This window comes from Plectropomus leopardus, chromosome 18, assembly GCF_008729295.1.
Source record: "Plectropomus leopardus isolate mb chromosome 18, YSFRI_Pleo_2.0, whole genome shotgun sequence".
NCBI lineage: Eukaryota > Metazoa > Chordata > Actinopteri > Perciformes > Serranidae > Plectropomus > Plectropomus leopardus.
In genome coordinates, this window is record NC_056480.1 from 30893131 (window position 1) to 30920546 (window position 27416).

A 27416-nucleotide genomic window follows, 5' to 3' on the forward strand; every position below is an offset into this window, starting at 1 on the left:
ACACAACACCTACAAAATACAAAAATTTTCACCAGTCCCCATAAGAATGCCTAGTTTCATGAGTTAGATAAAGCCCTCAAAAAAGCTATTCATTTGACGAAATAATAATAATAATTAAAGCTGCAAGCAGCGATGAATGTGCCCTCGCACCTCCACGCACGCTGGGGCTACTTGCTGGACTCTGGTAAGGTACTCTGGTAACGGCAACACTGCAAGCAGCAGTGAATTAGTGTTTCCTAGTGTAGGCTGGAGATGTGCTAAGTAACTTTGGCAAGTGTGGTTGTGTGTGTGTTGTGATCTGGGCTGTTGCAGGCTTACTCACAGCAAAAAGCATGGGGAAAAATAATATTTTTCTCCTTTTTCCCTGATGATCACAATAAGCCCCTGAATGTGTTTCTTGTTGCTACGTAAATATAATGCTGCTGAGAGATTCTGAAAAATTGCAAAGTACAATAAAGTCAGCATGTTTGTAGTCCTCTCTTCCTGTACCCTAGAACCGTAGATCATCTTGTTCATTTGCAGGAAGATGAGGCCATTGTTTTTTAACATAACAGTATGTACTTCAATGTAGCTTACCGTCTAAAAAGTCTGACTGATTGCACCATCGTCCACTGTTCTGCAACGCTCTCTGTCACAATGTCCTTCAGTGTTTAGAGTAGTTTAACAATAAAGTAAGAGACCACTTTGACTCTCTCTTTCTCGTTTTCTTTCTCTGTCTTTATGTGTGTGTGTGTGTGTGGTAGAGTCAAACAATGGGTGAACAATGGAGTAAGAGCTCTATCTAGTGGACTGCTATAGAAGGCAACTTTTTCTAAAAACCCCCAGCATCATTTCCTGCATTATTTTGTCTGTGAACAAAATTATTATTTTGTCTGATACATTTCCTCCAACCCACGCAGGAGACTATTAAAATATCAAAATTTTCACCAGATGTTTGGGCCCTAAATAATAATCCTTTGGATTACAATAGGGTCCTCGCACCCTCAGAGGTCCCAAGCACCTTCGCACATGTTTGGGGTATTGGCCTTTACTACAAAGTGATGTAGGAGTGAGGCTATATAATACATTTCACGTGTAAGTGTAGGACACTGTCTGGCTCACTGTATTTGTGTCCTGATCACACAGAGTATGCTTTTCAGCTTTAGTAATTGTAAATTTGGAAGTGGTAGACTTCAAGCCTTCTGTTTTCAGTAAATAGTGAATAAGTATTTGATGCAATTACAGATAGATGCAGTTTGAAGACTGAATGTGCGCTCGAGATGTCATGTGTGATATACTGTTGTTTGCTGCAGCACATCTGTCTGAAACAGTCTTTGTGAGGTTATGTTTAACCACAGCAGTATCCCACTGTGGTAAGATAGATCAGCAGGTTGTTGTTATGCATATTGTATTGCACTTGTTTAATTGTGATATCATCCAGTTATGAAAGTAAACACTGAAGTCAAAGGAGCAGAAGCAGGCAGCTTAGAAGTGTGAGCTTAAGTGTGAGCAGGCTCCCTTTATCTAGTACTTTGGGCTTATTTACTTATGAGACCTTTTTCAAACACCAAAATGCAACAGCAAACAATAAAGGAATAGGATAAATCCATGCAGCAATGTATGGCTCTTTAAGAATTGGTTTGAAATGCTTAATATTTGTAGCATTTTTGTCAGTTAGAAATGTATGTAGCTCTTGTAAGGTCTTTGTTTAATTGATTTTTGAATGGTTGAATAGAATTTGAATAGAATTAAAAATTCTTTCAGTGTTGGTATCACTGCTAGTGTTTTCATTTTCCTTTTTAATTTCAACTTGAGTGGTTGAGTGGAATGTGTGAAGTGAATTGACTATGTCTTTCAGTCCTGGTGTCAGAACTTGTCACCCCATCCCCTTTGTATGATGGTTCCTTTAATTGGTTAAAATGAATTTGTATTGAATTGAGAATGTCATTCAGATCAATGGTTATCCAAGACCCCCCACCCCCACTCCCACCCCTTTTTTGTATTGTTTTTGTTTACTGCTCCCTGATAGGTGGAATATAATTGTTGAATGGTGTGGGCTTTAAAGTTAGAGGTCAGCAAACATCCTGGGTCTTTTGGCTTCAACCTAGACAGCTTATAGTTGTACAGAGACGGACAAAAGTCTTTCACTGAGACAGAGATAGAGAGAGGGAGAGAGGAGATTGGATACTTTAACAGCAGACTTCAAAAGATTTGAAAGAATTTAGGACTGGTTTATCAAGGTAAGTTTAAAAGTCAAGGTTCATTTGTGGTGCTTGATATTGAAGTTGTAGAGTATTTTTAGTGAAAAACAATTAATTGATTATGTTTTTTAGCAATGTTATTTGCCAAGGATTGTAGGCAGAAAGTGTCTTGCAATTATAAATTGCATGTTTGTATTTTTGTTTTAGATGCCTCGGTAGGTCCTACCCCCGTTCCTTGGCAGCCACGAAGAGAGTGTTGGAGTATTGCTCTGTGGTTCTTGGACATTAGCAGGCCTGCAATGGCGCTACTCCATATATGTAGACACCAATGGTCATGTAATATTTCTTTCATCTATGTGAAATGTACATTCCTGTTGCATGATTGCAAGCTTTTTGGCTGCAGCTGTAAACCTTTACAAGTAGGACAGAATATATTTTGATGGATTTTTATTTGTTTATACATAGTTGGTGCTACTGGTTATCGCCATGCTGTGGGACATTTACCCATTCATTCTGCTGGCCATTCCAGCTGTGTCTCCAGACAAGAAGGTATGTTATTGTAGAAATTAAGAAGAAAAGATTTGATGTAAGGTATTATTAGTTATATTCATTTAAAAAAAACTTTCTGTCATTTCAGTTTGTGTTGCTTGTTGGTGACGCCCATCTACGAAGCAATTGTCACGATGCCAGTGGGAGGCCTGTCCTTTGGGATTATGTCGACGCCGGGGGCCTGTGTGGCTGAGTTGAGGACAAAGGTGCTGAATGCTGTTGTGTCTTGGACATCCGATGCAGTTTGTACCTTGGCCCCCAGCAACAACCTGACAGCCAGCAGGACCATCGACGAGACAGGGGCAGACTATCAAGTTGATATCAAGTTGTACTTCAATTCAGAAATCTTCTATTCAGCCAACATTCATCAGCATCACTAGTGAAATGTAAAAAAAATGTAAAATGTCAACAGAAATGTGTATTTTTAATAAGACAAAAGGGAGGCATGTTACAGCAGTAAATTCTGATGTTTACTTTGTCAGTGAGGTCACAAGTAAATGTTTGCGGTTTAATCCCCTTGGTAATGAAGTTGTGCAAGCTTTGTGCAGACAGTTGAATGTAGATTCACAGAAAGTTGGTGCTGTATCTACAGAAGTTGGTTTGCTGGGGGCTCCATGTATGAATGAAAAAATTGTTGGTGATGGCAACTGTTTCTTTGGAGCAATCAGTCAAGCTGTGTGTGGTACACAGAAGAATCATAGAAAAATTAGACTAGTTAAACAAATGCAAACTAATGCTGTGACATATGAGAGTCTTTTAAGAAATGGGTATTCATCAATAGGAGAATACCTTAGCAAGTCAAAAATGCATTATGTTGGGTGCTGAGCCACAGAAGTGGAGATTCAAGCAGCAGCAGATTTTTTAGGAGTAAGTATATTCACATATTATGTTAATCACTGGCTAGAATATAAGAGCAAAAATAGGCTGTTGTCAAATCAGGGAATTTATTTGGAAAGTTGTAGTGGTAACCATTATGAGTGTGTAGTTTGTGTTCAGTAGCCTGAACTGCAGAGTTGTTATGGTTACTGCAAAGTGGACAGCTCTTGTTCCAAAAGCTACAACATTAGACAAAAAAGTAGAGAAATAAGTAGTGTTTGCATGAAGACTTTGAGCTCTGTCCAAAGTTGTGCAGTTGAGTGTGATGAAGATGTCACAGAACAGCAGAGTAGTTCATTGTCTGCTGTGGAAAGGGATTATGTGTTAATTTTAAGTGATTTGAGTGAAACCAAATCAGAATGTACTCCTTTATGCACAGAGGTAGCAAAAACACTATGTAGAAAGTGTAATGTGAATTTTGAAATGCAGGGTGTACAAGGACCACTGGTTTCTGGATCTTTAGGTCCTGTTTGTAAGACACATGAAATTACAAATGGTGGCAACAGTTTTTTTAGAGCATTAGCACAAGTGATTAGTGGTTCGCAGAGGAGTCATTGAAAGGAAAGACTTGCTGTTGTGAAGTATCTGGAGAATCACAATGAAAAACACATGATGTTGTTGGCAAAAGGATATGACTCAGTGTCACAATATATTAAGACTTCACAGATGAAGCGTGTTAACAATTGTGCCACAGAAATAGAATTTCAGGCAACAGCAAATGCGTTTGGGGGGGACATATTTACATACAGTAGTAATACTTCAAATACAGCTGTAAGAATAAAATGTTCAGTGACAACAACCACTTTGAGCCAGTAGTTTGTGTACAACCTGCTGATAAGCAGGTTTGCTTTAATATGTACAAGGACGGCATGTATTCTGAGATGAAGCACATGACACAAAAGCATTCCAAAGCAGAGACTCAGAGTGCAGCAACAATTTGTAGTTCACTAGCAAGGACCACACCTCAATCGGAATTAATTTTAACAATTTATTGACGTGAATGTAGATTTGGTATAAACATTGATGTTGAATTATTGGAATGGATGGTTGAGTGCGGTGTGGGGAAGCTTTGGTGGGAATCCGCCGTGGCTCCCGGGCACGACAGACTCCCAAAAGCGTGCATTATATGAGAGAGGAAAGAGCCGATTTGAGATCTCTTAGGTCGGAACGGACGTAACGGTGATAAGCTTGGGAGGACCATCTGCCCATGATCTGAATAAAGTGTTCCGGTATACCGCTGCGGGAAGCCGAGGTGGCAGCTCCGATTCTGAAAGAATGTCTGGAGTAATGCATGGGAGAGATGCCTGACAATGACAGGACCTGACGGAAGTGTTGGTGGAACCAGAAGTGGGTAACCACCTGGCCAGATTCAGATGCAAACAGAGGGTCATCTTGGGATTTGCTTTGTGACATCCGGAAATGTAAGTAGTTGGAGAGAATAAGGAAGGGGTTTAGAACTGATTGAATGTTAAAGTAGAAGACGGGAGTAGGTTGGCTAGATTGGTTGGTTTTGGTTCTTTTTAAATAATAAACTATGGTGTCGTTAGAGAAAAAAGGTCCGAGGGCAGGTGTGCCAACGTGGATCGTATCAAAGGGTCGAAGCAGTGAATTCTGAGCATCTGAGGAAACCGAAGAAGGCGAGAATGAACATTGCCTCTAGAGTTTGGTTGACGTGAGGTATGCTATATCTGGAGCGGATGGTGTGGATACAGCGTGACAGCAGATCCGTGGTTAATGGGAGTCCAAGAGGATTTTGGGCTGGTTCTTAGCGTGAGAGGCCTGTGAGCAGTGAGGTGGTCTGGGGATGACCATGAGCTGGCCATGACTCCCCGGAGTTTAGAGATGAACAAAATGCCGCTGAGGTAGACTTTGATTGTCTGGGTTTTAAATTCCCAAGACAGAATGGGCATGGGTGATGAAGCAGGTTAAGGTGATGAGATCAAATGAAGGAAAAGTTATGTTATGCATGTTGTGAAAGCTGTGGAAACAATTCCAAGCAGACCAATATGGAGATAGTTGCAGGTGATAGGCTATTGATGATGGTGTTCTGAGATTCCAGATCAGGGGCATGAAAGCTGGGTTTAGATGTTGAAAGGCAAGGTCGAATATGGAGGAACCGGAGTCGGGTGTGCGTCTACATGAGGAGCCAAGCTTCTGAACTTCTTTATTTATCAAAGTCAAAGTCAGATTTATTTGTCAATTTCTTCACATGTACTTGACATACAAAGGAATCGAAATTACGTTTCTCACTGTCCCATGCGTAGACAGATATCAGACAGGACAGGGCAAACAGTAAAGTGCACAGGCACAACAGAGTTAAAATAGAATTAAAGAATTAAAAATATAGTCTATATAAAAATTTTTTTTAAAAAAACCAAGAGCAAAAATAGTAATGAGTGCAGTAGAGAGAAAACAGATAAACAGAATGTAAACAGCAGAATAAATAGTGCAAAAACAGAATAATCAGTAAATAAACAGTGTAAACAGTGTAGTGCAAAAAAGAATAACCAGTATATAAACTGTGTAAACAAAAACATTGTAGCAGCTGTGGGGGCTAAATGAGAGGTAGAATTAATAACTTAACTCTCCTCAGGAGGGGAGAGAGGGAAGAGAGTTCAGCAGTCTTACAGCCTGGTGGCTGAGGGTGGGGAGGGGAGAGAGTTCAGCAGTCTCACAGCCTGGTGGATGAAACTGTTGGTGAGTCTGGTAGTGCGGGAGCGGAGGCTCCTGTACCTCCTTCCAGAGGGCAGGAGGCTGAACAGATTGTGTGCGGGGTGGCTTGCGTCGCTCACAATTGTGGTGGCCTTCCGGGTGAGGCGGGTGGTATAGATGTCTTGCAGAGAGGGGAGTGGTGCCCCAATGATCTTCCCAGCTGTATTCACAATGTGCTGCAGTGCTTTCCTGTTGTAGTCGGTGCAGCTCCCACCCCACTCTGTGATGCAGCTGGAAATGATGCTCTCAATGGTTCCTCTGTAGAATGTAGTCAAGATGGGTGGTGGAGCACTTGCCCGCTTGAGTTTGCGCAGGAAATAGAGGCGCTGCTGGGCTTTCTTGGCCAGTGATGCGGTGTTGGTAGTCCAGGAGAGATCCTCACTGATCTGCACCACACCCCCAGGAATTTGGTGCTGCTCACCCTCTCCACTGCAGCTCCATCGATGGTCAGTGGCGGGTGTTGGATGTGGCCTCTCTGGAAGTTGACAACAATCTCCTTAGTCTTGCTGACGTTTAGCAGGAGGTTGTTGTTCTTGCACCACATGGTCAGGAGCTCAACCTCTTTCCTGTAGTGAGTCTCGTCGCCCTTGGTGACGAGCCCCACCAGTGTTGTGTCGTCCGCAAACTTCACAAGGTGGTTGGAGCTGTGGGTTGGTGTGCAGTCGTGTGTCAGCAGGGTGAAGAGCAGAGGACTGAGCACGCAGCGTGTGTGTAGTCTTGTTATGCTTTCCTTATGCCTCGGGACAGGTTGGCTCTTGCAGTTCTCAGGCCAGAATCATCTCCAGCTCTGAAGGTGTTGTCTCTGCCCCTCAGCAGCCTGTGAACGTCCCCTGTCAGCCACGGCTTCTGATTAGCCCGAGTGGTGATGCTCTTCATGTGGGTCACATCATCAACGCATTTGGTGATGTAGGAGGTCACAGTGTCTGTGTACTCTTCAATGTCAGTGATGTAGGTGGCTGCTTGCTTAAACATTTCCCAGTTTGTTGTCTCAAAGCAGTCTTGAAGAGCAGAAGTGGCCCCCTCTGGCCACACTCTTACCTCTTTCAGAGCAGGTTTGGTGACTTTCACTCTCTGATCACCTCACTATCATGCTAATGCCGGCATACAGACAGAGAGGCCGATGTGGGGGAGGGGGTGGCTTTGTATGCTCCTTTGTGTGAAGTGTAGACTAAGTCCAAGATGTTGTTTCCCCTTGTTGGGAAGTGAACATGCTGATGAAACTTTGGAACGGTCTTGAGATCAGCATGGTTAAAATCTCCAGTGAGGATGGTGAAACCGTCTGGATGTGCTATCTGTTGCTCACTGATTGCCAGATACAGTTCATTAAGCGCCGCGTTTCTATCGCTGTTGTTGTTTGTGGGGGGTAGATAAATCGTGAAAATCAATATCGCGCTCATCTCCCTGGGCAAGTAGATGGGGCGACACTTTATGATCATAAACTCCGCCAGTGGTGAGCAGTGTTTGCTTACTACAGTGGCATCCCGGCACCACGCCTCACGGATGTAAACACAGACCCCGCCGCCACGAGTCTTCCCTCCGCCTGCGAGAGCCCTGTCCATTCTGTAGCATGCTAGCTGCTCCAGTTGTACAGCAGAGTCGGGAATGTTGTCATTTAGCCATGTTTCAGTGAAAACAAGCACACAACAGTCACTCACTTTCCGATCCGCTGATCTCAGTAGTCGTATGTGATCCATTTTGTTGTCCAGTGATCGTACGTTAGCCAGGAGGATGGTTGGTATGGCTGGACGAGTTGGATTAGCCTCTAGCCTAGCTCGGATACCTCCGCGTTTGCCCCTCTTCCTCGTCCTTGCGCACCGCTTCCGACGCCTCCTTTCTGGGGGAGGGGTAGCAGGTGAGTCCGGTGAGGTAGCAGGCCGGCGCAACAGTCCTAGTTCCTTTAGCGTCTCTGTTTCAATGTTCAAAACTTTGCAGATCTTGCTTCTCCAAATGTGTAAGAGAGCCTGTTGACTGTACATGTATTCCGACATAGACTGACGAGAAAAACTTGCAGACAAACATTTACTTGACGAACAAAACACTGCATTGTCGGGAGAGCGTGAGGTCGCTGCGTCTACACACGCTGCCATCTATTTATGATGTCAAACTACTGCGAGATTGTCTGAGTAGATGAGGACAGAGAGAGCAGATAAAGTGACCTGGCAGTCTCCTTCCAACTCTTGGGACCATTTGCCTACGAACCATCTTCCATTGTAAAAAACCCCGGCAGACAGAGCCGCGTCATCGAAAAGGTTGATGTCCTAAGGATGAGACAGGTGATCGTCATAAAAGAAGGAGATTCGTTCAATCGCCAAGCAGATAGAGCCAGAACCACAGCTCGGTGCGGCTCAGCGCAACGAGAGAGACGGAGGTCATGAGCGACGGGACGGAAGAAGCGACAGGCAACAGGTGAGAAAGGAAAGCCCTCCCCTGGGGAAAAATGCAAATGCAGGCTTCGAGGGTAAGAGATAAGATAAGATAATCCTTTATTAGTCCCACAGTGGGGAAATTTCCAACATTGCAGCAGCAAAGGGATAGCAAAATAGCAAGATAACTGTGCAAAATAAACTATATTAATAAATAAGTACAAAAACGTGCAGGATGAAGATGAAGGAAATAAGCACAGAGGACGACATAAACAAACAATATATACAGTATTTACAACGCCGAGAAACTCAACAGTTAAATAAAGAATGTTCACAGTTGCATGGGCGAAAGTGAAATTGCACTTGTGGTATTAAGCTGTACAAGTGGAGTCAGTTATTGTTGTGTGTGGTCTACTGGGAGCAGTGCTGGTTGTACAGTCTGACTGCAGCAGGGAGGAAGGACCTGCGGTAACGCTCCTTCACACACTTGGGGTGAAGCAGTCTGTCACTGAATGAGCTTTCCAGTGCAGTCAGGGTGTCATGCATGGGGTGGGAGTCGTTCTCCAGCATGGATGACAGCTTAGCCATCATCCTCCTTTCTCCCACCACCTGCACTGAGTCTAAGGGGCACCCCAGGACAGAGCTGGCCTTCTTGATAAGTTTGTCAAGTCTCTTGCTCTCAGCAGTCGTGATGCTGCTGCTCCAGCAGACCACTCCATAGTAAATGGCTGATGCCACTACAGAGTCAAAGAAGGTCCTCAGGAGTGCTCCCTGCGCTCCAAAGGACCTGAGTCTCCTCAGCAGGTATAGTCTGCTCTGACCCTTTTTGTAAAGTGACGTTGTGTTGATTGACCAGTCCAGTTTATTGTTCAGGTGAACACCCAGGTACTTGTAAGAGTCCACTATCTCAATGTCCATTCCCTGGATGTTCACCGGTGTCAGGGGGGAGCGTCTGCACCTGCGGAAATCCACCACCAACTCTTTGGTTTTCCCCGCATTGATGTGGAGGCGGTTCCGCTGGCACCAGTCCACAAAGTCCTGAGTCAGTTCTCTGTACTCACTGTCGTCCTTATCTATGATGAGACCGACAATTGCAGAGTCATCAGAGAACTTTTGCAGGTGGCAGTTGGTGGAGTTGTACATGAAGTCTGCAGTGTAGAGGGTGAAGAGGAAAGGAGCCAAGACGGTTCCCTGCGGGGCCCCCGTGCTGCAGATGACCATGTCGGAAACACAGGCTTTTCCAGGTGAGAGAGCTCTGTGTTGGAGGAAGATGACAGCATCATCCACTCCAATGCCCGGCTGGTACGTAAACTGAAGTGGGTCCATAGATGAGCTCACCAGGGGGCGCAGATGGACAAGCATCAGCCTCTCCAGGGTCTTCATCAGGTGCGATGTCAGAGCCACGGGCCTGAAGCTGTTGAAGTCCTCCAGGTGTGGTGACCTTTTCTTCTGAACTGGTACCACACAGGAAGTTTTCCACAGCTCAGGCACTCTCCCAAGTTTCAGGCTAATTTTGAAGACATGCACCACTATCCCGCACAGCTGGTCTGCACAGGACTTGAGAAGCCTGGAGCCCCAGCAAGAGCGAACTGTCGAAATCACTGTGGGCATACGACTGGGGGCAGCGGCACCCCAGTGCCAGATGCCCCAGCGAGAGCAAAGTGGTTTGGTTGCCGAGCGTGCACAGCCGGGGGCAATGGCATCCCAATGCCAGACTCCCCAGCAAAAGCGATCCGCTGCAGGCGTCGATGTTAAGCAGTAGAGGGCACTGGCAGCCCGGTGCCAGATGCCTCAAGAAGAGAGAACCGGTGTGGTAGCCGAGGTCGTACAGCCGGGGGCACCGGCATCTCAGAGCCAGAAGCCCTAACGAGAGCAAAACGTCAAGGTTGCTGCAGGTGTACAACTGGGGGCAATGGCACCCCGGTGCCAGATGCCCCGGGGGAAAGGGTTGAAGTGGTGCGGGTGCTAAGTGGATGGCCAGGGGGATCGGCATCCCACTGCCAGACGCCCCACCAAAATCTAACCGCCGCAGGCGGCGGGGTTGAGCAGTGGAGGGCACTGGCGGCCTTGTGCCAGACGCCCCAAGGAGAGTGAGCTGCTGCAGATGCAACGGTTGGGCAGTAAGTGGGGCCAGCATCTTAGTGCCAGATGAGCCAACACGAGCGGGCCACTCAAATGGAGGTGGGAGAACGGTCGAGGGCGCAGGCATCCTGGTGCTGAGGTTGCAGGGTGAGGCAAGCTGGTGGGAGTGGGAGTGGGAGTGGGAGGGCGCCGCCAACATCGCTGGCACCCCGGGCAAACCTGACCACCGTGGCCAACGGGACCTAGGAGAAATGACCGCCAGAGACATGGTGCAGTCAAGAATCTGGGTACGAAGATTGGAGGGAACCGGAGATGGACAAGAGACGAAAGCGCCAGGAGGGAGGACGGGAGGATCGGCCGTGGCTAGGATGAAAGTAGGCAAAGGCCGCCGCGACAGAAAACGATCGCAAAGGAGACCAGAACCGTGGGACAGAATGACATGGTGCACAGGATGAGAGGGAAAATTCGGCGGCAGCCCGGTGCCAACGACCCCGGGCCAGACGGGTTGAGAGGCGTAGGCGGGAGTCTCAACCAAGGCTGGCTGAGCGCCGATGTTGACAGAGCGGCACTCAGATGTCAGGATGTCAAAAAGCTTTGTTGTCAGTTCTGCAAAATGGTATTCCCCGGTCTTCAAAGGCGGCCGGCAATCGGGAGACCTCGCTGGAGCATAATGATGCCGCGCTCCAGCGCACATCGCTCGATGGCGAGCCGCCGAGCCGGCAGAGTCGAGACAACGGCGGGAGGCCGCCACCATCCTCTGCGGCGATGGAGTAGCAGAACCGCGGCGGCGCAGGGCTGCACGGGGGGGACCGCGTCCTCTTCTTTCCACTGAGGGTGGTGGACCAGGAGATGCAGAGGAACCATTGGCTGAGCCGTACATCTGGATGGTGAGCAGAGAGGAGCCGGCCGGAACACGGACCAAGAACGGGACAGAGGGGCCGGTGGCCGGTTGCACTGCCAAGGTCGGCGTCTCCGGCACGGACGCGACAGAGAAGTTGTCGGCGTCGGACCCTGAGGACGCCTGCACAGCCAGATGGAGTCGGTGAGGGCCATCATCACGGCTTCGACCGAACAGGTCATCATCCGACAGGGACAGAGAGACAGAATCCATAATAGAGGTGAGTGAGCGAACCGCAGTCGACCGAGAGCGAAACGCTACGTGGTGTGTTGGTACGCGCTCGTGCAGAATAACGAGAACGAAAGAGGGAGATCGGGTTAGGAGGATATTTAAGCCGGAAGAGGTGCGGTTGAGGTGCGGTAGAGGTGTGGTCCTGCTCCTGAAACTCTGCTATATAGCTTCACTTCAAAAATTAATTACCCGTTTTCCAACTACTTGAGAAAGAAACAGATATTTCACAAGAAAATGAAACACAAAAACAATCTCTACTTTAGGCAGAATGTTAAAAATATGTGTGTAAGTAAATATCAGCATGGTGTGTTACATACGGTGAAAGTTAAAGAAATGAGTAAAGGGGAAATATCGGTTAGATGAGTTGCATAGGGAGAAAGAAAGTTACAGACATGAGTGAAGGGGAATATCGGTTAGATGAGTTACATAGGGAGCAAGCCAAAGAAATTAGTAAAGGTAAATATCATTTAGATTAGTTGCAAAAGCAGAAAATTAGAGATATTAGTAAAGAGAAATATCGTCAAGACATTTTGCATCCCAATAAGTTAAAGAAATGAGTATCAAGAAATACAAGACAAACTTGTTGCATAGACAAAACATTAAAGAAAGGAGTGAAATGAAATATTGTAACAATGCATTGCACAGGCAGAAAGAAAGGGCCATAAGTAAAAGGAAATATCACGACAATTCTGAGCATAAAATTAATGTTAAAGGGAGTAACAAACTTAGACAGCAAAGAATTAAAGAACAGACAGTCAGTAGGCCAGATTTTCTGTGTTGTGTCTGTCATTGATTGTTATTTAGACATCAGGTTTTACATTGGAAGAAAGACTATTATTATGCCAAGAGTAGCACAGTTGCTTCAATTGCAGATAAATGTATAACTGATGATTATGTGCACAAATGTAGTATGGCCTGTATAATGCCATGTCAGTGGTTGAATACACCAAGAAATCAGCAGTGGATTTGTTATACTTCTCATCATAAAATTCATAAAGGTGAAGCTCCACCTGAATGCACAATACACAATATGGCACTTTTCCCTTTTCCAAAAGAACTGGCATGTTTGAATAGTTTAGAGCAACACTTGATTGCTTTACTTATACCTTTTATGAAAATGTTAGTATTACCTAAGGTGGTCAAAACAGAGTACATGGACCAGTGACATGTGCTTTCTCTCCCCCACCCTCTCTCCCCCTCTCTCTCTCTCTTTCCTTTTTTGCCATGATTGTATTTCATTTGCTATTTACAACATCTATTGCTCGTCTGTCCGTCCTGGAAGAGGGATCCCTCACTATCCTCTACCGCTCTTCCTGAGGTTTCTTCCTCTTTTTTTTTTCCCCGTTACAGGGGTTCTTTTTGGGGAGTTTTTCCTTGGGTGATGTGAGGGCCTAAGGGCAGAGGGATGTCATACACTGTAAAGCCCTCTGAGGCAAACCATGTTTTGTGATAATGGGCTATATAAATAAAACTGACTTGACTAACTGACTTGCTCCAGCGAATATAATGCAGACCTACAATTTGTTGCCCCACTCTAATATGAAAGGATCTTTATGTGTGTAAAATTGAAGCATAAGCTTACTTATAAAGGGCATTATGAATAGTTTTTTGACACAATGCATGTGAGGCAAGCTTTGCAATATTTAAAACAGACAAATGTGCTTTATAAAAATGTAAACTTTAATGAAGCATGGCTGAATGAGTTCTGCAGGGAGGAAGATAATGACATTTTAGAGAAGGAAAGTCACACTAATCAAGAATGTGGAGAAGCATCTACAGATGTAGGTGAAGATGACCTTTTGCATGATAGACAGCAACATTTCATGTTCCAGGATGCGTGTCTCATGCCTGTTGACATTGGTCAGGAATCGCTAAATCAATATTTTGATTTGCAAATGAAGCCAATTGTTTTCCAGTGTTGTTTTACATACCACAATAACAGACCGTATCGACTGACTTTGTCGCGTTATTTCAACAACCGGATTCTACATGCTGATGGGCGCTTTGCACAAAACGTAGAATTGATTTTTTCTGCTCAGTACATGTCAGAGCTTCAACAAGTTGTGTCAAATGTGTCCATTACATTACGAAAATGAAAAGTGGATTGTATATCGCAAAAGCTAAGTGGTGATCTGTTGAAGAATGAAGACTCATTAAAACATTTGTTATAATTTGATGATGGTTATCGTTTTATTAAACCTTTTCAAGGTAACCCGTCTTTTTGGCAGGGAGCTCAGCATGTTTTGTGTTCATCAGCTTGGTGTTCCCACCTGGTTCTGTTCTTTTATTTCTGCTGACATCCATCCATCCATTCATTTTCTTCCGCTTATCCGGGGTCGGGTCGCGGGGGCAGCAGCTTAAGCAGGGAAGCCCAGACTTTCCTCTCCCCGGCCACTTCGTCCAGCTCTTCCTGGGGGACCCTGAGGCGTTCCCAGGCCAGCTGTGAGACGTAGTCTCTCCAGCGTGTCCTGGGTCTTCCCCGGGGCCTCCTACTGGTGGGACGTGCCCTGAACACCTCACCAGGGAGGCGTCCTAGAGGCATCCTAATTAGATGCCCGAGCCACCTCATCTGGCTCTTTTCAACATGGAGGAGCAGCAGCTCTACTCCGAGCTCCTCCCGGATGACCGAGCTTCTCACCCTATCTCTAAGAGAGAGCCCAGCCACCCTACGGAGGAAACTCATTTCGGCCGCTTGTACCCGCAATCTTGTTCTTTCAGTCACTACCCAAAGCTCGTGACCATAGGTGAGGGTAGGAACGAAGATCGACCGGTAAATCGAGAGCTTTGCCTTTTGGCTCAGCTCCCTCTTCACCATGACGGATCGATGCAGAGTCCACATTACTGCAGACGCTGCACCGATCCGCCTGTCGATCTCCCGCTCCATCCTTCCCTCACTCGTGAACAAGACCCCGAGGCACTTGGGGTAGGACTTCGTCCCCAATCCGGAGGGGGCACGCCACCCTTTTCCGGCTGAGAACCATGGTCTCGAATTTGGAGGTGCTGATTCTCATCCCGGCTGCTTCACACTCGGCTGCGAACCGATCCAGTGAGAGCTGAAGGTCACGGCCTGATGAAGCCAACAGGACCATGTCATCTGCAAAGAGCAGAGACCCAATTCTGAGGTCACCAAACCGGACCCCCTCAACACCCTGTCTGCGCCTAGAAATTCTGTTCATAAAAGTTATGAACAGAATCGGTGACAAAGGGTAGCCCTGGCGGAGTCCAACCCTCACCGGAAACAAGTTCGACTTACTGCCGGCAATGCGGACCAAGCTCTGGCACTGGTCATACAGGGAACGGACAGCCCGTATCAGGGAGTCCGAAACCCCATATTCCCGGAGAACCCCCCACAGGACTCTGCCTTCTCCAAGTCCACAAAGCACATGTGGACTGGTTGGGCAAACTCCCACGCACCCTCAAGGACCCTGCCAAGGGTCCAGAGCTGGTCCACAGTTCCACGACCGGGGCGAAAACCACATTGCTCCTCCTGAATCCGGGGTTTGACGATCCGGTGGACCCACCTCTCTAGTACCCCCGAATAGACCTTACCAGGGAGGCTGAGGAGTGTGATCCCCCTGTAGTTGGAACACAACCTCCGGTCCCCCTTCTTAAAAAGAGGGACCACCACCCCAGTCTGCCAATCCAAGGGCACTGCCCCCGATGTCCACGCAATGTTGCAGAGTTGCGTCAGCCACGACAGCCCCACAACATCCAGGGCCTTGAGGAACTCCGGGGCGGACCTCATCCACTCCCGGGGCCCTCCCACCAAGGAGCTTTTTGACCACCTCGGTAACCTCAGCCCCAGAGATAGGGGAGCCCACCCCCGAGTCCCCAGGCCCTGCTTCCTCACCGGAAGGTGTGTCGGTGGGATTGAGGAGGTCTTCGAAGTATTCCTTCCACCGATCCACAACGTCCCGAGTTGAGGTCAGCAGCGCCCCATCCCCACCATACACAGTGTTGACGGAGCACCGCTTCCCCCTCCTGAGACGCCGGATGGTGGTCCAGAACCTCTTCGAAGCCGTCCGGAAGTCGTTTTCCATGGCCTCGCCAAACTCCTCCCACGCCCAGGTATTCGCTTCGGCGACTGCCGCCGCCGCACTCTGCTTGGCCTGTCTGTACCTGTCTGCTGCCACAGGCCAAGAAGGCCCGATAGGACTCCTTCTTCAGCTTGACGGCACCCCTTACCGCCGGTGTCCACCAGCGGGTTCAGGTGTTGCCGCCCCGACAGGCACCGACCACCTTACGGCCACAGCACCGGTCGGCCGCCTCAGCAATGGAGGCACGGAACATGGCCCACTCGGGCTCAATGTCCCCCGTCTCCCCCGGGACATGGTCGAAGCTCTCCCGGAGGTGGGAGTTAAAGCACTTTCTGACGGGAGACTCTGCCTGACGTTCCCAGCAGACCCTCACAATGCGTTTGGGTCTGCCAGGTCTGACAGCATCCTCCCCCACCATTGGAGCCAACTCACCACCAGGTGGTGGTCAGTTGACAGCTCTGCCCCTCTCTTCACCCAAGTGGCCAAGACATACGGCCGCAAGTCCAACAATACGACTACAAAGTCGATCATTGAACTGCGGCCTAGGGTGTCCTGATGCCAAGTGCGCATATGGACACCCTCATGCTCGAACATGGTGTTCGTTATGGACAATCTGTGGTGAGCACAGAAGTCCAATAGCAAAACACCACTCGGGTTCAGATCGGGGGGGCCATTCTGCTGACATGTGTTGGCAAAATCTTCTCTCGAGTATTTTAAAACAGGAAGCTAGAACACAGACAGTTAAAGATTTGGAATGGGCAGAGAGGTGTGACCTGTTGCGTCACAATCCTGTCACCGCTGCAAGAATGTTCAATTTTCGTTGGTATTGTTTTTTGAGGGAAGTACTGATGTCCCCATTGCATCCAATTGGTAAGATAAAGATTACTTTTATTGAGTGGAATTTCAGCAGCACGGTTCACCTCATGTTCATTGTTTGTTTTGGACAGAAAATGCCACAGTAATCGATAAGAATATGGATGCAGAGGTGGTTCAATTTATTGACACATATATCACATGTGAGTTGCCATCAGATGATGACACATTATTGGACATTGTCACATCTGTACAGCAGCATTAAAAGCGGCATTCAAAAACTTGTTAAAAGAAAAAAACTGTTTGTTTGTTTGTTGTTGTTTTTTCCCAAGCCAGCATCCACTAGGACATTTATATGTCATGGCAAAAGTGATGAAGACTTGAAAAAAAAGTGTAACATCGATAAGACAGACAGTGTATCAGGATGTAAATGTGCACATGTGAGTCACAAAGATTCAATGCAGTCAGCTGAGATTATGATGGCAATCAAGGTGGCTCTTTCAGATGACAACTGTACCTATGACTTTGTTGAACATTTGTTTGATAGCTTAGGTATAAATCAAGGAACATTTGAGGCTGTATATAAATGTTTAGCTAGAAATACACATGTTGTGTTGAAAGGGCAGATTCATGAGGTTTGGGTAAATCAGTATAGCAAGTAACTGTTAAAATGTTGGATATTCAGTGTGTGGATGATGCATATGCATGTGTAGTTTACATTATTTCTTATATTTCAACGGCTGAAAGGGAGATTGGATTGTTGTTGGGAATTGCCCAAAGAGAAACAGCAAAAGATGGTAATGTTAGTGCAAAAGAGGCACTGAAAAATCTAGGCAGTGTTTATTTATATAATAGGGATGTCTGTGCACAGGTTAACAAATATGCATCTGAAGGAGTGTTCCAGGAAAGTTGTGTTTGTACTAACAGGGAACAATGTAGTTAAAATGAGTCTACCTTTAAATGTGTTGAGGCAAAAGGCAACATCACATGATCTTATTACAGAAGACATGTGGATGACCAGTTTGGTTGACAAGTAAAAGAACAGGCCTAATGACAGTGCATTCAATGACATGTGTATGGCAACTTTTGCAGCAGAATATCAAGTTTTGAGAAAGAATGAAAAATTCAAGGCTAGGATTACATTAAACAATAACTATGGCTTTGTCACTAAAAGAATACAAACACAACCTACAGTTGTTCGTTACGTGCGTTCTTCTGAGACAAAAAATCCAAAATCATTTTATCAAAGTACCACGCAGTTGTTCCTTCCATACCGTGTAGATGTGCAGCTTAAGCCTGCAAACTGTGAAACTTTTGAACAGTTTCATAGGAATGGTCATGTAAGGTTGAGTGATGGTTCAAGACATTCGGTGAAGTCAATTGTTGACTTAAATAGAAGGAAGTTTGAGAAAGCAGAAAGCAGAAGAATTGGATAATATTCAGAATATGATAGATACTAATGGTGAAACAGACGATGCCTGGTGCGAGCTGTGCCATGAGCAAGATTTGGAGCATTTACAATGTGAGCAGGAAAAGAAAGACAAGGAAAAGACAGAGGAAGACCATATGGAAAATATTCCAGTGTTAGCAGTAAGTAGCACACAGGTTCCACATCTGGACAAGAAAAATAACATAATGTGTAGAAGTAATGGTTTGGCTTTAATTAGATCTCTGAGTGAGACACAGTTGTCTGTCTTTTATCAGATTCGACAATGGTGCTTAGACAAGGTCACAGGGAAAACCCCAGATCCATTACATGTTTTTATCACTGGTGGTACAGGAACAGGCAAGACTCATTTGATAAAAGCAATTCAATATGAGGCTGTGTTTTCTTAAATGCTCCTACAGGGATTGCAGCGTACAACTTGCGTGTGTCAACAATTCACAACACATTTAGTATTGGCAAAGATGTTGGCTTGCCTTACACACCTTTGGGTGACCACAAGCTTAATTCTTTGCATCCTAAATACAGTGATTTGCAGATTTTGATCTTCGATAAAATATCCATGGTTGACAACAATCTGTTATGTTATATTCATGGTAGATTAAGACAGATTAAACAAACTGGTGACTTCTCACCATTTGGAAATGTGACTGTGCTTGCTTTGCAAGCCCAACAACATGGTGGTGATGGCATTTATAGTGCTGACACTCAAATGTACAATATTCTTACACTACCAGACATCAATGTAGAATGTTTAGTGTATCAGTCTGTGACTACTAATATAATCATAGCATTGATTTACAGACCTCCATCATATCCCATGTCTTTGTTTCAAGAAAATCTTGGCAAGTTACTTGATTGGCTACATCCACAAAGTAACACTATTGCTGTAATGGGAGATTTCAATGATGACATCTATAAATCATCAACAATCTGCAAATATGTAACAAATAAGGGATATGTCCAAGTTGTAAAACAACCCACTACAGAAAAAAGCACAATAATTGATCATGTGTATGTCAAAACCACAACTTATGATGTTGAATCATTAGTGCTGCCAACATATTTTAGTGATCATGAGGGGGTTGTATGTTGTTTTACAAGTACGTCTTTCTAAAAAGGCGCAGCAAAATAACTGCACACTTGAATTGTATCATAAGCATTTTATCTGTCAGGTTCTTGCATACTCTATAATGTTTTTTTACAAGAAAAAAACAAGTTCTTTGTTTTCATGCATTTCCAAACTCAAATAAGTAAAAAAAATCTACACTCCTAAGATCACTTTTTGAATTCTGAACAACAGAGTCACATTTCTGTCAAAATTTAACTCATACTTTTGACATTTCTCTCAGAGTTTATAGAGGAACATTTTTTTTTTTTTTTTCTAAAAATGGCTCTAATGCTGCGTTCATTTCATATTAGAGTTAATGTTATTACAGCTTGTACGAAATGTAAATAGCATTCAAGTTAACATCCGGATTGTAATTATGAGTAAAAAGCTTTTTTTGGTTCTGAAAGTTATGGAAAAAATGTGTTTAATAATCTTTGTTTTTAAAAACGGACGCTTGTTTCAGACTACAGCAATGCCTTTCAACGAAAACTCACAATATTCTTTTTCAAGCATCATCAACGTCTTAAGGATTTTTTGAAACCATTCTGAGATCAATTAAGTCACCATGCAAGGAGCTGGATGTCTTAGTGTAAAACTTTGCCTTTCCTGTGCCAATAGGTGGCGCTCTTGCTTAAAATTGTCATGTAAATGTGTTCAGGACAGGATTTCTATCAAACAAGTAAAGTTTGGGGCAGATTGGACCATTCATAGCAGAGCAGAACATGCAAATAAATGCCTCATAAGGGTCACATGGTGTGATAAAATTTGGGACCAATCGGTTGATGCAAAGTGAAGTTACAACAACTTCCTGTTAGGCGGCAAAGACCTTGTTGCCATGGCAATGAAAAGCTCTGAAATCGCAAGCAGGCATCGTCAAGGCTCAAGTTTGAGCTAATTATTGGTCAACCTGTAAGGAGGTGCACATCAAAATATAAAACATATAACTCCCTGTCTCCAGTAGGTGGCGCTATGATGATAACTCAGTTGAGCCATGCAGATGTGTTCAGGCCGGGTCTCTCATCAAGCATGAGAAGTTTTGGGCAGATCAGATGTTGTTGTTGAGTTACAACAACTTCCTCTGTCATGGCAAAACGTCAAAGTTGGAAACCAAGCCACACTCACATGGTGTGATGAAAACTCAGTTTCTTAAATTAGTTGTGTTACAGGTCTTAAGGTCTTAGAAACCACATTTGAAGTCAACTGGGTGAAATCTGTAGGAAAGATACATCAAAGAAGAACACATGTAATTTTCATGTCATTTCCTGTGGCCAGTAGGAGGCTTTATAAGAAATGGTAATGCTTATCATGTGATGTGTTCGGGGTGGGACTGTCATCCAACATGTGAGATTTGGTGAAGATTGGACCATGTCCCTCAGAGTTATAAACTACTTCCTATTTACTCCTGGTTCATGGTGAGACATGGAAATGTTTGGCCCATTAACACCCACACGGTGTAACAAAAACTCACAAATCTAATAACATTTGATGTCCCAGGCCTTCTGAGAGGATGTTTAAATTTTGAAGTGAATCGGATGAAATCTGTAGGACTAGATCAAAAAGTTATGACCCCTCTGAAAGGCCAAAAATGCACCAAAATTGCTCTTTCAATTCAAAATGGCCAACTTCCTTTTGGGTTTACAGTATGGCTCCAAGAGACTTTTTCTTTCGTCTTGGAGTGTTGCATGTGCCTGCCCATTTTTGTAGTTGTAAGTGAAACGGCCTTTGGGGCTCCTCCGTAGAAGTGTCTAGGGGGCGCTCATGAGCCATTTTTACAGGTTCAAGCCTGAGACCTATAAAATCGTCAGGTTCATCAGTTTTGACAAGGTTGCAGTTTCATGAGTTTTTGCGCATATTGAAACATGCCTCACGGGCTGTTTCCAAAGTTCTCTCTTTCAAGGTAGATTAACAGCTGCTCACAGCATCTCAGGGCTGCAGCACAAGCAGACAACCCCCCTCCTTTGAGGGGCGGGGGGGGGGGGCAAAAGTCCAAAAGCACAAAAACAAAGCCAAAGTCTTTCGACTTCACTAGGGTTATAACTCCTGTAACAAAGGGCTGTGGTGCTTGACCATCGAAGCAGGAAAAATGCACTCCTCCCTTTTCTCACTCCTACTGTTTTAACTGTCTAGATCTATTTTCTTCCTGTGTTGATAAAGTTCACTACAGGCCTTCAGGCCTTCAAATCTTCAATATTTGAAATCATGACGCTGTCCTCTGCTGATCAATATCATAACCCTTGTGAGAAAACCAAATAATTATTTGGCAGATCATTAACTAAGTAAAACAGTATTAACAACTGAATCTGCACACAACAGTGTAAAGAAAGGATTATGCTACAGACAGAGGAAATGCATACTGAAATGCTAGTCTGTATTAACAGTCTTTCCTTTCAGTGTGTAGCATGCTGCTGGCAGAGGGTTACAAAAGGTCACACACACACACACACACACACACACACACACACATAGGCACAGCTTGTGTTTGTGAATTTGGCCCCAAAATCGGCATGTAAGCAAAGTTCCAGTTCTGTAGGTGTGAGCTCTCCACACAAAATTTCAAAGTACTTTTTACTTTGAATATGAAAATCAGTTAATGTGGTCCTCTCTTAAGGTCTGGACATGTGTGGATGCGTGTCACATGTTGGTTGTGCAACAAAAGCATAAATTGTCAGTATCTATGATGTAGGGATCTCCTGATATCTCCTTGAGTCTTTGCAGGAGCTCAGGTGACAGCTCCTCACCCCAAATGAGTCGTAAATTAACTCAAACTGTCAGTCGGGCAATATAATCTGTCATAATTTAGTTCTGCTTACCAGAGTCATAAATTCAACAGGGCAATTAGGTCCATTAGCTGACTCCGAGGGTCATCTAAGGAATCTCCAAAAGAAGTTTCCCTTTTGTTTAGGCATTTGAATATCTTCTTATTGAGAGTTGTCCTCATTATCCACTACACAGGGCACCTTGCCTTGTAAAATAGCCAAGCTTTGACAGCGCAAAGTGAGCTGTCTCAGGTTGAAATGCTTCTGGTAGAAGTGCAAGGGCTCCTAAAGGTTGCAGTGGAGGGATAGTGGATGGACCAGCAAACCCCAAACTTTCATGTGGGAGTCCGGTGTTTGCTTCCTGTCTGTGATTTTTTTTTCTACACTTTACCATGTGTCTCTTTCCCATAATTCTAACCACCGGTGCCCTTGTTGCCTAATCCTAACTATCTGTGCCAGCATGTGTGTTGGTTGGCAATCTAGCTTTGGCTGCCATGTCTTAAATACAAATACTATTTGGTAGTCTTTGTTTTGTGATCTTTTCCTCTCTTTTTTTTTTTTTTTTTTTTTGCAGTACTGCCCTGGGCCACAGCATGGTATTTAAGGTCACATTTTCTTGTTATTTTAACTTTTATATCTTGGTATAGTTTTAACTAATTTATGATAATAAATTAGTTTTATCCTTTTATAAATAAATTATTACACACACTTGAACTGGAAGCCACGTCTCTGTTCATCCTCATTTCACATTTACCTGTGAATATACTTGTATTACAGTTTGTTTCTGGGGGTACACAGGTGAATGTTACCTTACTGGTGCCTTCTCCACCAGTTGGACTGGCCACATTCTGATTTTACTTGATAAACTAGAATTTGGAGTTTGCTCATCCTGGAACAATGCCCTTACACCGGTATTTTGGTCCAGGCATTCTTTGTAGGCAAAACAATAGCCTTTGCTTACAGCTGTACTTTCTTATGAAGGACTGAAACTGACAAAATGAAAAAAAGATCAATAAATAAATGTGTCAATGAATAAATGAAAATGCCAAAAATGACAATATTTATTTAATTTTCCATTTTATTTTCCATTTTCCATTTCCATTTTTCATTTTTAAATTTATTTATTTATTTGTACAGTTACTTATGCATTTATTTATGTATTATTTCCCCTATTTGCCTCTCCCTCCATTTATTTCCTCAAACATATTTATCTCCCTTTCATTATTGTCCTACATTTCCACATGCATTTCCACCTCATTATGCAAATGAGGGGGGCCGGCCTATGTGCCATGGGGATGTCAACTTTTTGCCTATTGGTTGATAGGCATCCAAAAAATGAATAAATAAATTTGTAAAATGGAAAAAAAATGGTAAATTAAATAAACAGGGGAATTTATTTGCAAAGTGAAAAATAATACATTCATAAACAAGCAAATACATGTGAAAATGAATAACTTGATGAACAAAATGGGAAATAAAATGGGAAAATGAATAAATTGATAAATTAAAAATTGAAATTGAAAAATACATGGGAAATTAAACATTAAATATTGTCAAATGTTGTTTCTGGCATTTTTATTTATTTATTTACACATTCATTTATTTATTGTTGATTTTGTCAGTTTCAGTCCTCCATACTTTCTATAAATAGACTTTGAAATACATTTTTCAGCAGTGACTCAGGATTGAGTCATTAGAAACTGAAAAAAATAAATAAATACATTAATTAATTAATCAATTAATAAATACTTTGATAAAAGTATTTTTTTGGGCAATGAGAGATATACATGATTTGAAGTTAACAGGAACCATAGTTGATTGCCCATGTGCTGTCATAGCTTCTGGACAACATTCAAATGCTTTATTTGTGGTTGTCTGACAAAAAGTGTGAAACAGCAGACTGTACTTTCGTATTTATTTAGCAAAATTCTAAAACATTATTATTAACGCGAGAGACTAAATAAGTCCAATTGATCTGGGAGAAATGGATAATGTACTATACCTAAAATTGACTTAGACCATTGTTAAGACTGCAGTCAAGGTTGAGAGGCTGACATCATTGCCAAAATAGGGCTCTGAATCCCCCCCCCCCAAAAAAAAACTCGACAGCTGTGCGCAGTCAATGCAGAGCATGATCAGAATGGAATGCAAGGGAGAAGCAGGAAATCAGCCAGGCCTGGTTTACACTGGTAGGATCACAGCTTTTAGCAGAGAATCACTTCAGGGCTGACATTAAATGTAATGACAAGGTACTAAGTCTGTGATATTTAAAGGTTTACTATTTTTTTGACCTCATAATTTAGAAGTAATATTTAGAAAACAGTAAAAATGTAGAATTGAATCCTGTACCGCTTAAGAGGCAAATCCACTTTAATACTTGTATATAGGTATAGGTTGTGAGAAAAAAATTGGACAAGCAAACATAAAATGATGTCTTTAACTGTGAATTAATCACAACAGTTGTGTAGTACATTTTTGGAGATATATTACTCACATCAGCAGCTTTCTTATCAGCCACCTCAAGCTTCTCCTGAGCATCCTTTAGGGCTTCAGAGTATTTATCAAGCTCATCCTCTGTCCCCTTCAGCTTCTTTTGCATTTGCAGAAGTTCATCTTCATGCTGATAGCGTGGGAGATCAAACACAGAGTTAACAGGTTTTCAGGTGTACCATCATTAAAATGTATGCAGAGATTCAATAGGTTATAGTAACTTCAATGCATTTTTTTTCAAGTCAATCAGTACTTACATGCCAATATGTGCATGAAAGCATTTTTCTAGTTTGCTGCTGTCCTCCTGCTCATACTGACATGTTTCCAAAAGAAAATTCATGTTCTGTGCAAAGAGTGAACTTCTAAGTTTTAAAATGACAGCACTTACTGATTTGAAAAACACCAACTGATGCCTAACATTAACTTCAAATTAACTTTTGCATGCATTTAGAATGAAATCTGGCAATAAATAAGATCTCTTAATGCCATGTATGAACAGGAGGAATAACTACAGCAAGTAAACATGTTTCAGTGACAGACTTGGACAGGTGTGAGCCTATCATTTAATTTGAATTGAAATTTTGATCAAGCTTGCACTCAGATAGCAAAAAATATTCTACACATTAGGTGTATTTTAATCTAGCTCAGACCAAGTGTTGTTGGGGTATGTGGAACTGCTTGTTTTGTAAACTCCCAAAAATTGTTGGATGCAGCCCTCCTTAATTCCAACATCAGCAAGGTGTCCAGAATTGGGCCCTGCGCATCCTGTATACTTTGCCACTGCCAATTGGCCTGCTACTTATCACTTAACAAAATCAAGAGTGTTTGTTGGTGGCTCCACAAATGAATTCCCCATTGACATCAAAACAGCAGAACCTCTCCTCATCTTCCATCACAGAACATCTTCCATCTGTACAGATGGCACCTTGGCCCATAAAATAATATTGGTAAAAGAAAAAAAAGTTTCTGTACTTGAGTTCTTGATGCAGATCAGCAGTTCTTTAATATTGTGGTTGAGACAGATAAAATAAATGCATTCAACCATGTGGCTACATGGTTGAATGCATTTATTTTAACTCACTTTGGATAAAGCTTTAGCTAAGTTAATGTCTTGTAACTTAACTTGGAGTTAACAAAGACAGCAAGACTTCTGCTTCTCTTCTTACCTCTATGTCCATCCATACACATACCAGCATTAAACTATTATGCCAGGTTCGCACTGAAGCATCATAAAGCATGTCAGTTTACCATGGGGCACTTTCCATTTTCCATGTTAACTAATTGGGTGGTTTATACTGGTCACACTGTGGTGCCAAGCTCTGTGGCTCGCTCATAATCTGCATCTATTTTTTTTTTTTTGTGACAAGCCAGGTGCAAACGTAGCAAAATAAAATGCTCACCTATTGTTAATTATGTAAATGATATATTACATATCATATGAAACATTTGATTTGTATGACTAATAAAATATGAATCTCATGCTTACTTATTCCACACATTTGTCAGTTGTGACAAAGTCAGTTGTCCCTCTTAAAAATAGACAGTGAGAGTGACAAGCAGACACATATACACACAAGCAGAGAGGAGACAGAGCTCATATGTGATTAGGAAAGAGCAGAGGAGCAGAACTGACTGCTGACTGGTGCAGTGAAATACTTCTGGTATGAACGTACATGCCACAGTTGTCATATCACAGCGTTTCTGCATCCAGTGCAAATATGGCCTTGGACTATATTGCAGTTGCTTCATCAACCCTGTTGGTGAGTGACCTCATGTTTCCCCTGAAAATTGATCACAAGAAAATACTTAAATTTCTTGTGCCTCTCAATCTTCTCTCTGACCTTTACACCGGCTTTCCTAAGGTGGCAGCACCATCTCCATATCTTCCCTGGTATATGAGCTAAAGGAACTCCAGCTCCACAGCACTAATCCAGTAGCTTGGAGTGGGTGTAAGTGATGATTTTTTTCCATCTAACTCGTACATAAGAAAACCTTTTTGAAAATGCATATACTCCTACACTTTCTACTTTCTATTTATTTTGCTATTAAGGGGATTGTCCAAAGTTAAATTTAAAGTTGATCCTCTTCCCCAGCTCTTGTAATGATTAGATAATGCGTTTACAAAATATATGTATGCGTATAAAATATGAAATAATTTTGCATTACATGCTGTTGGTTTCCAGCCTTTGTACTGCTACCCAACCAAACCCAGAAAATTATCAGGTTAAAGGCCATTTTATTGAGGTAATCTTTGAGCCTGGGTGGTTCAGGTATGGTAGCTTTTCAAATGAAATTTATGAATTCCAAATGTAATTATTAATCCTCTCTCTCTGTTTTAAGGGTAAAGCATAATAGCAAATTCAAGATACAGTTGGGTCAGGTTTACAACATGCAGAGACAGGCTGGGTTCAGGTTTTAGTTTTAGGTCTGTGCAGAACTCTTTTTTAAGACTGATCATATTGACAAATGAACAAAAATAAATGGATATTATTAAGCTTTTGTTAGAAGAAACATGCTATTCTGTGTTCATAACCCACCTGCTTGCTTCTTTCTTCGGCTGCTTTTTTGTCTGCTTCAGCTTGTTCAGCCTGGTCTAATGCATTCTCCTTGTCCAATTTCAGCATAAGCATCTTCTTTTTGATGGCCTCCATTTTTTAGGTTTAATGGTGTTTTACAGTGCACAATAAGAAGAGATGAGAAGACAAATGGGTGCAGGATGGATGAGTTGAGAGCCTGGTGGAGACACTAAACTCTGACAAAGATAGAGGGAGATCATTTATATGACAGAGGAGACACTCCCACTTCTAAGCCCCTTACACAACTGCACCCTTCACTATCCTCCACAGACTCAACTCAAATGAAAAGTGAACCTGC

General features: G+C 43.4%; 1 protein-coding gene across 1 annotated transcript in view; it reads right to left on the minus strand.

The window, feature by feature from the left end:
• Nucleotides 1-27278, minus strand: part of tpm3 (tropomyosin 3) — a 55843-nt gene extending 28565 nt beyond the window's left edge. The window contains exons 1-2 of the mRNA XM_042506423.1: nucleotides 27080-27278; nucleotides 24547-24672 (exon numbers count right to left, since the gene is read on the minus strand). Coding sequence (XP_042362357.1) covers nucleotides 24547-24672; nucleotides 27080-27193 — 240 coding nt within the window. The 5' untranslated portion in view covers nucleotides 27194-27278. The remainder of the gene's footprint in view (nucleotides 1-24546; nucleotides 24673-27079) is intronic.
• Between the last annotated feature and the right edge of the window lie 138 nt (nucleotides 27279-27416).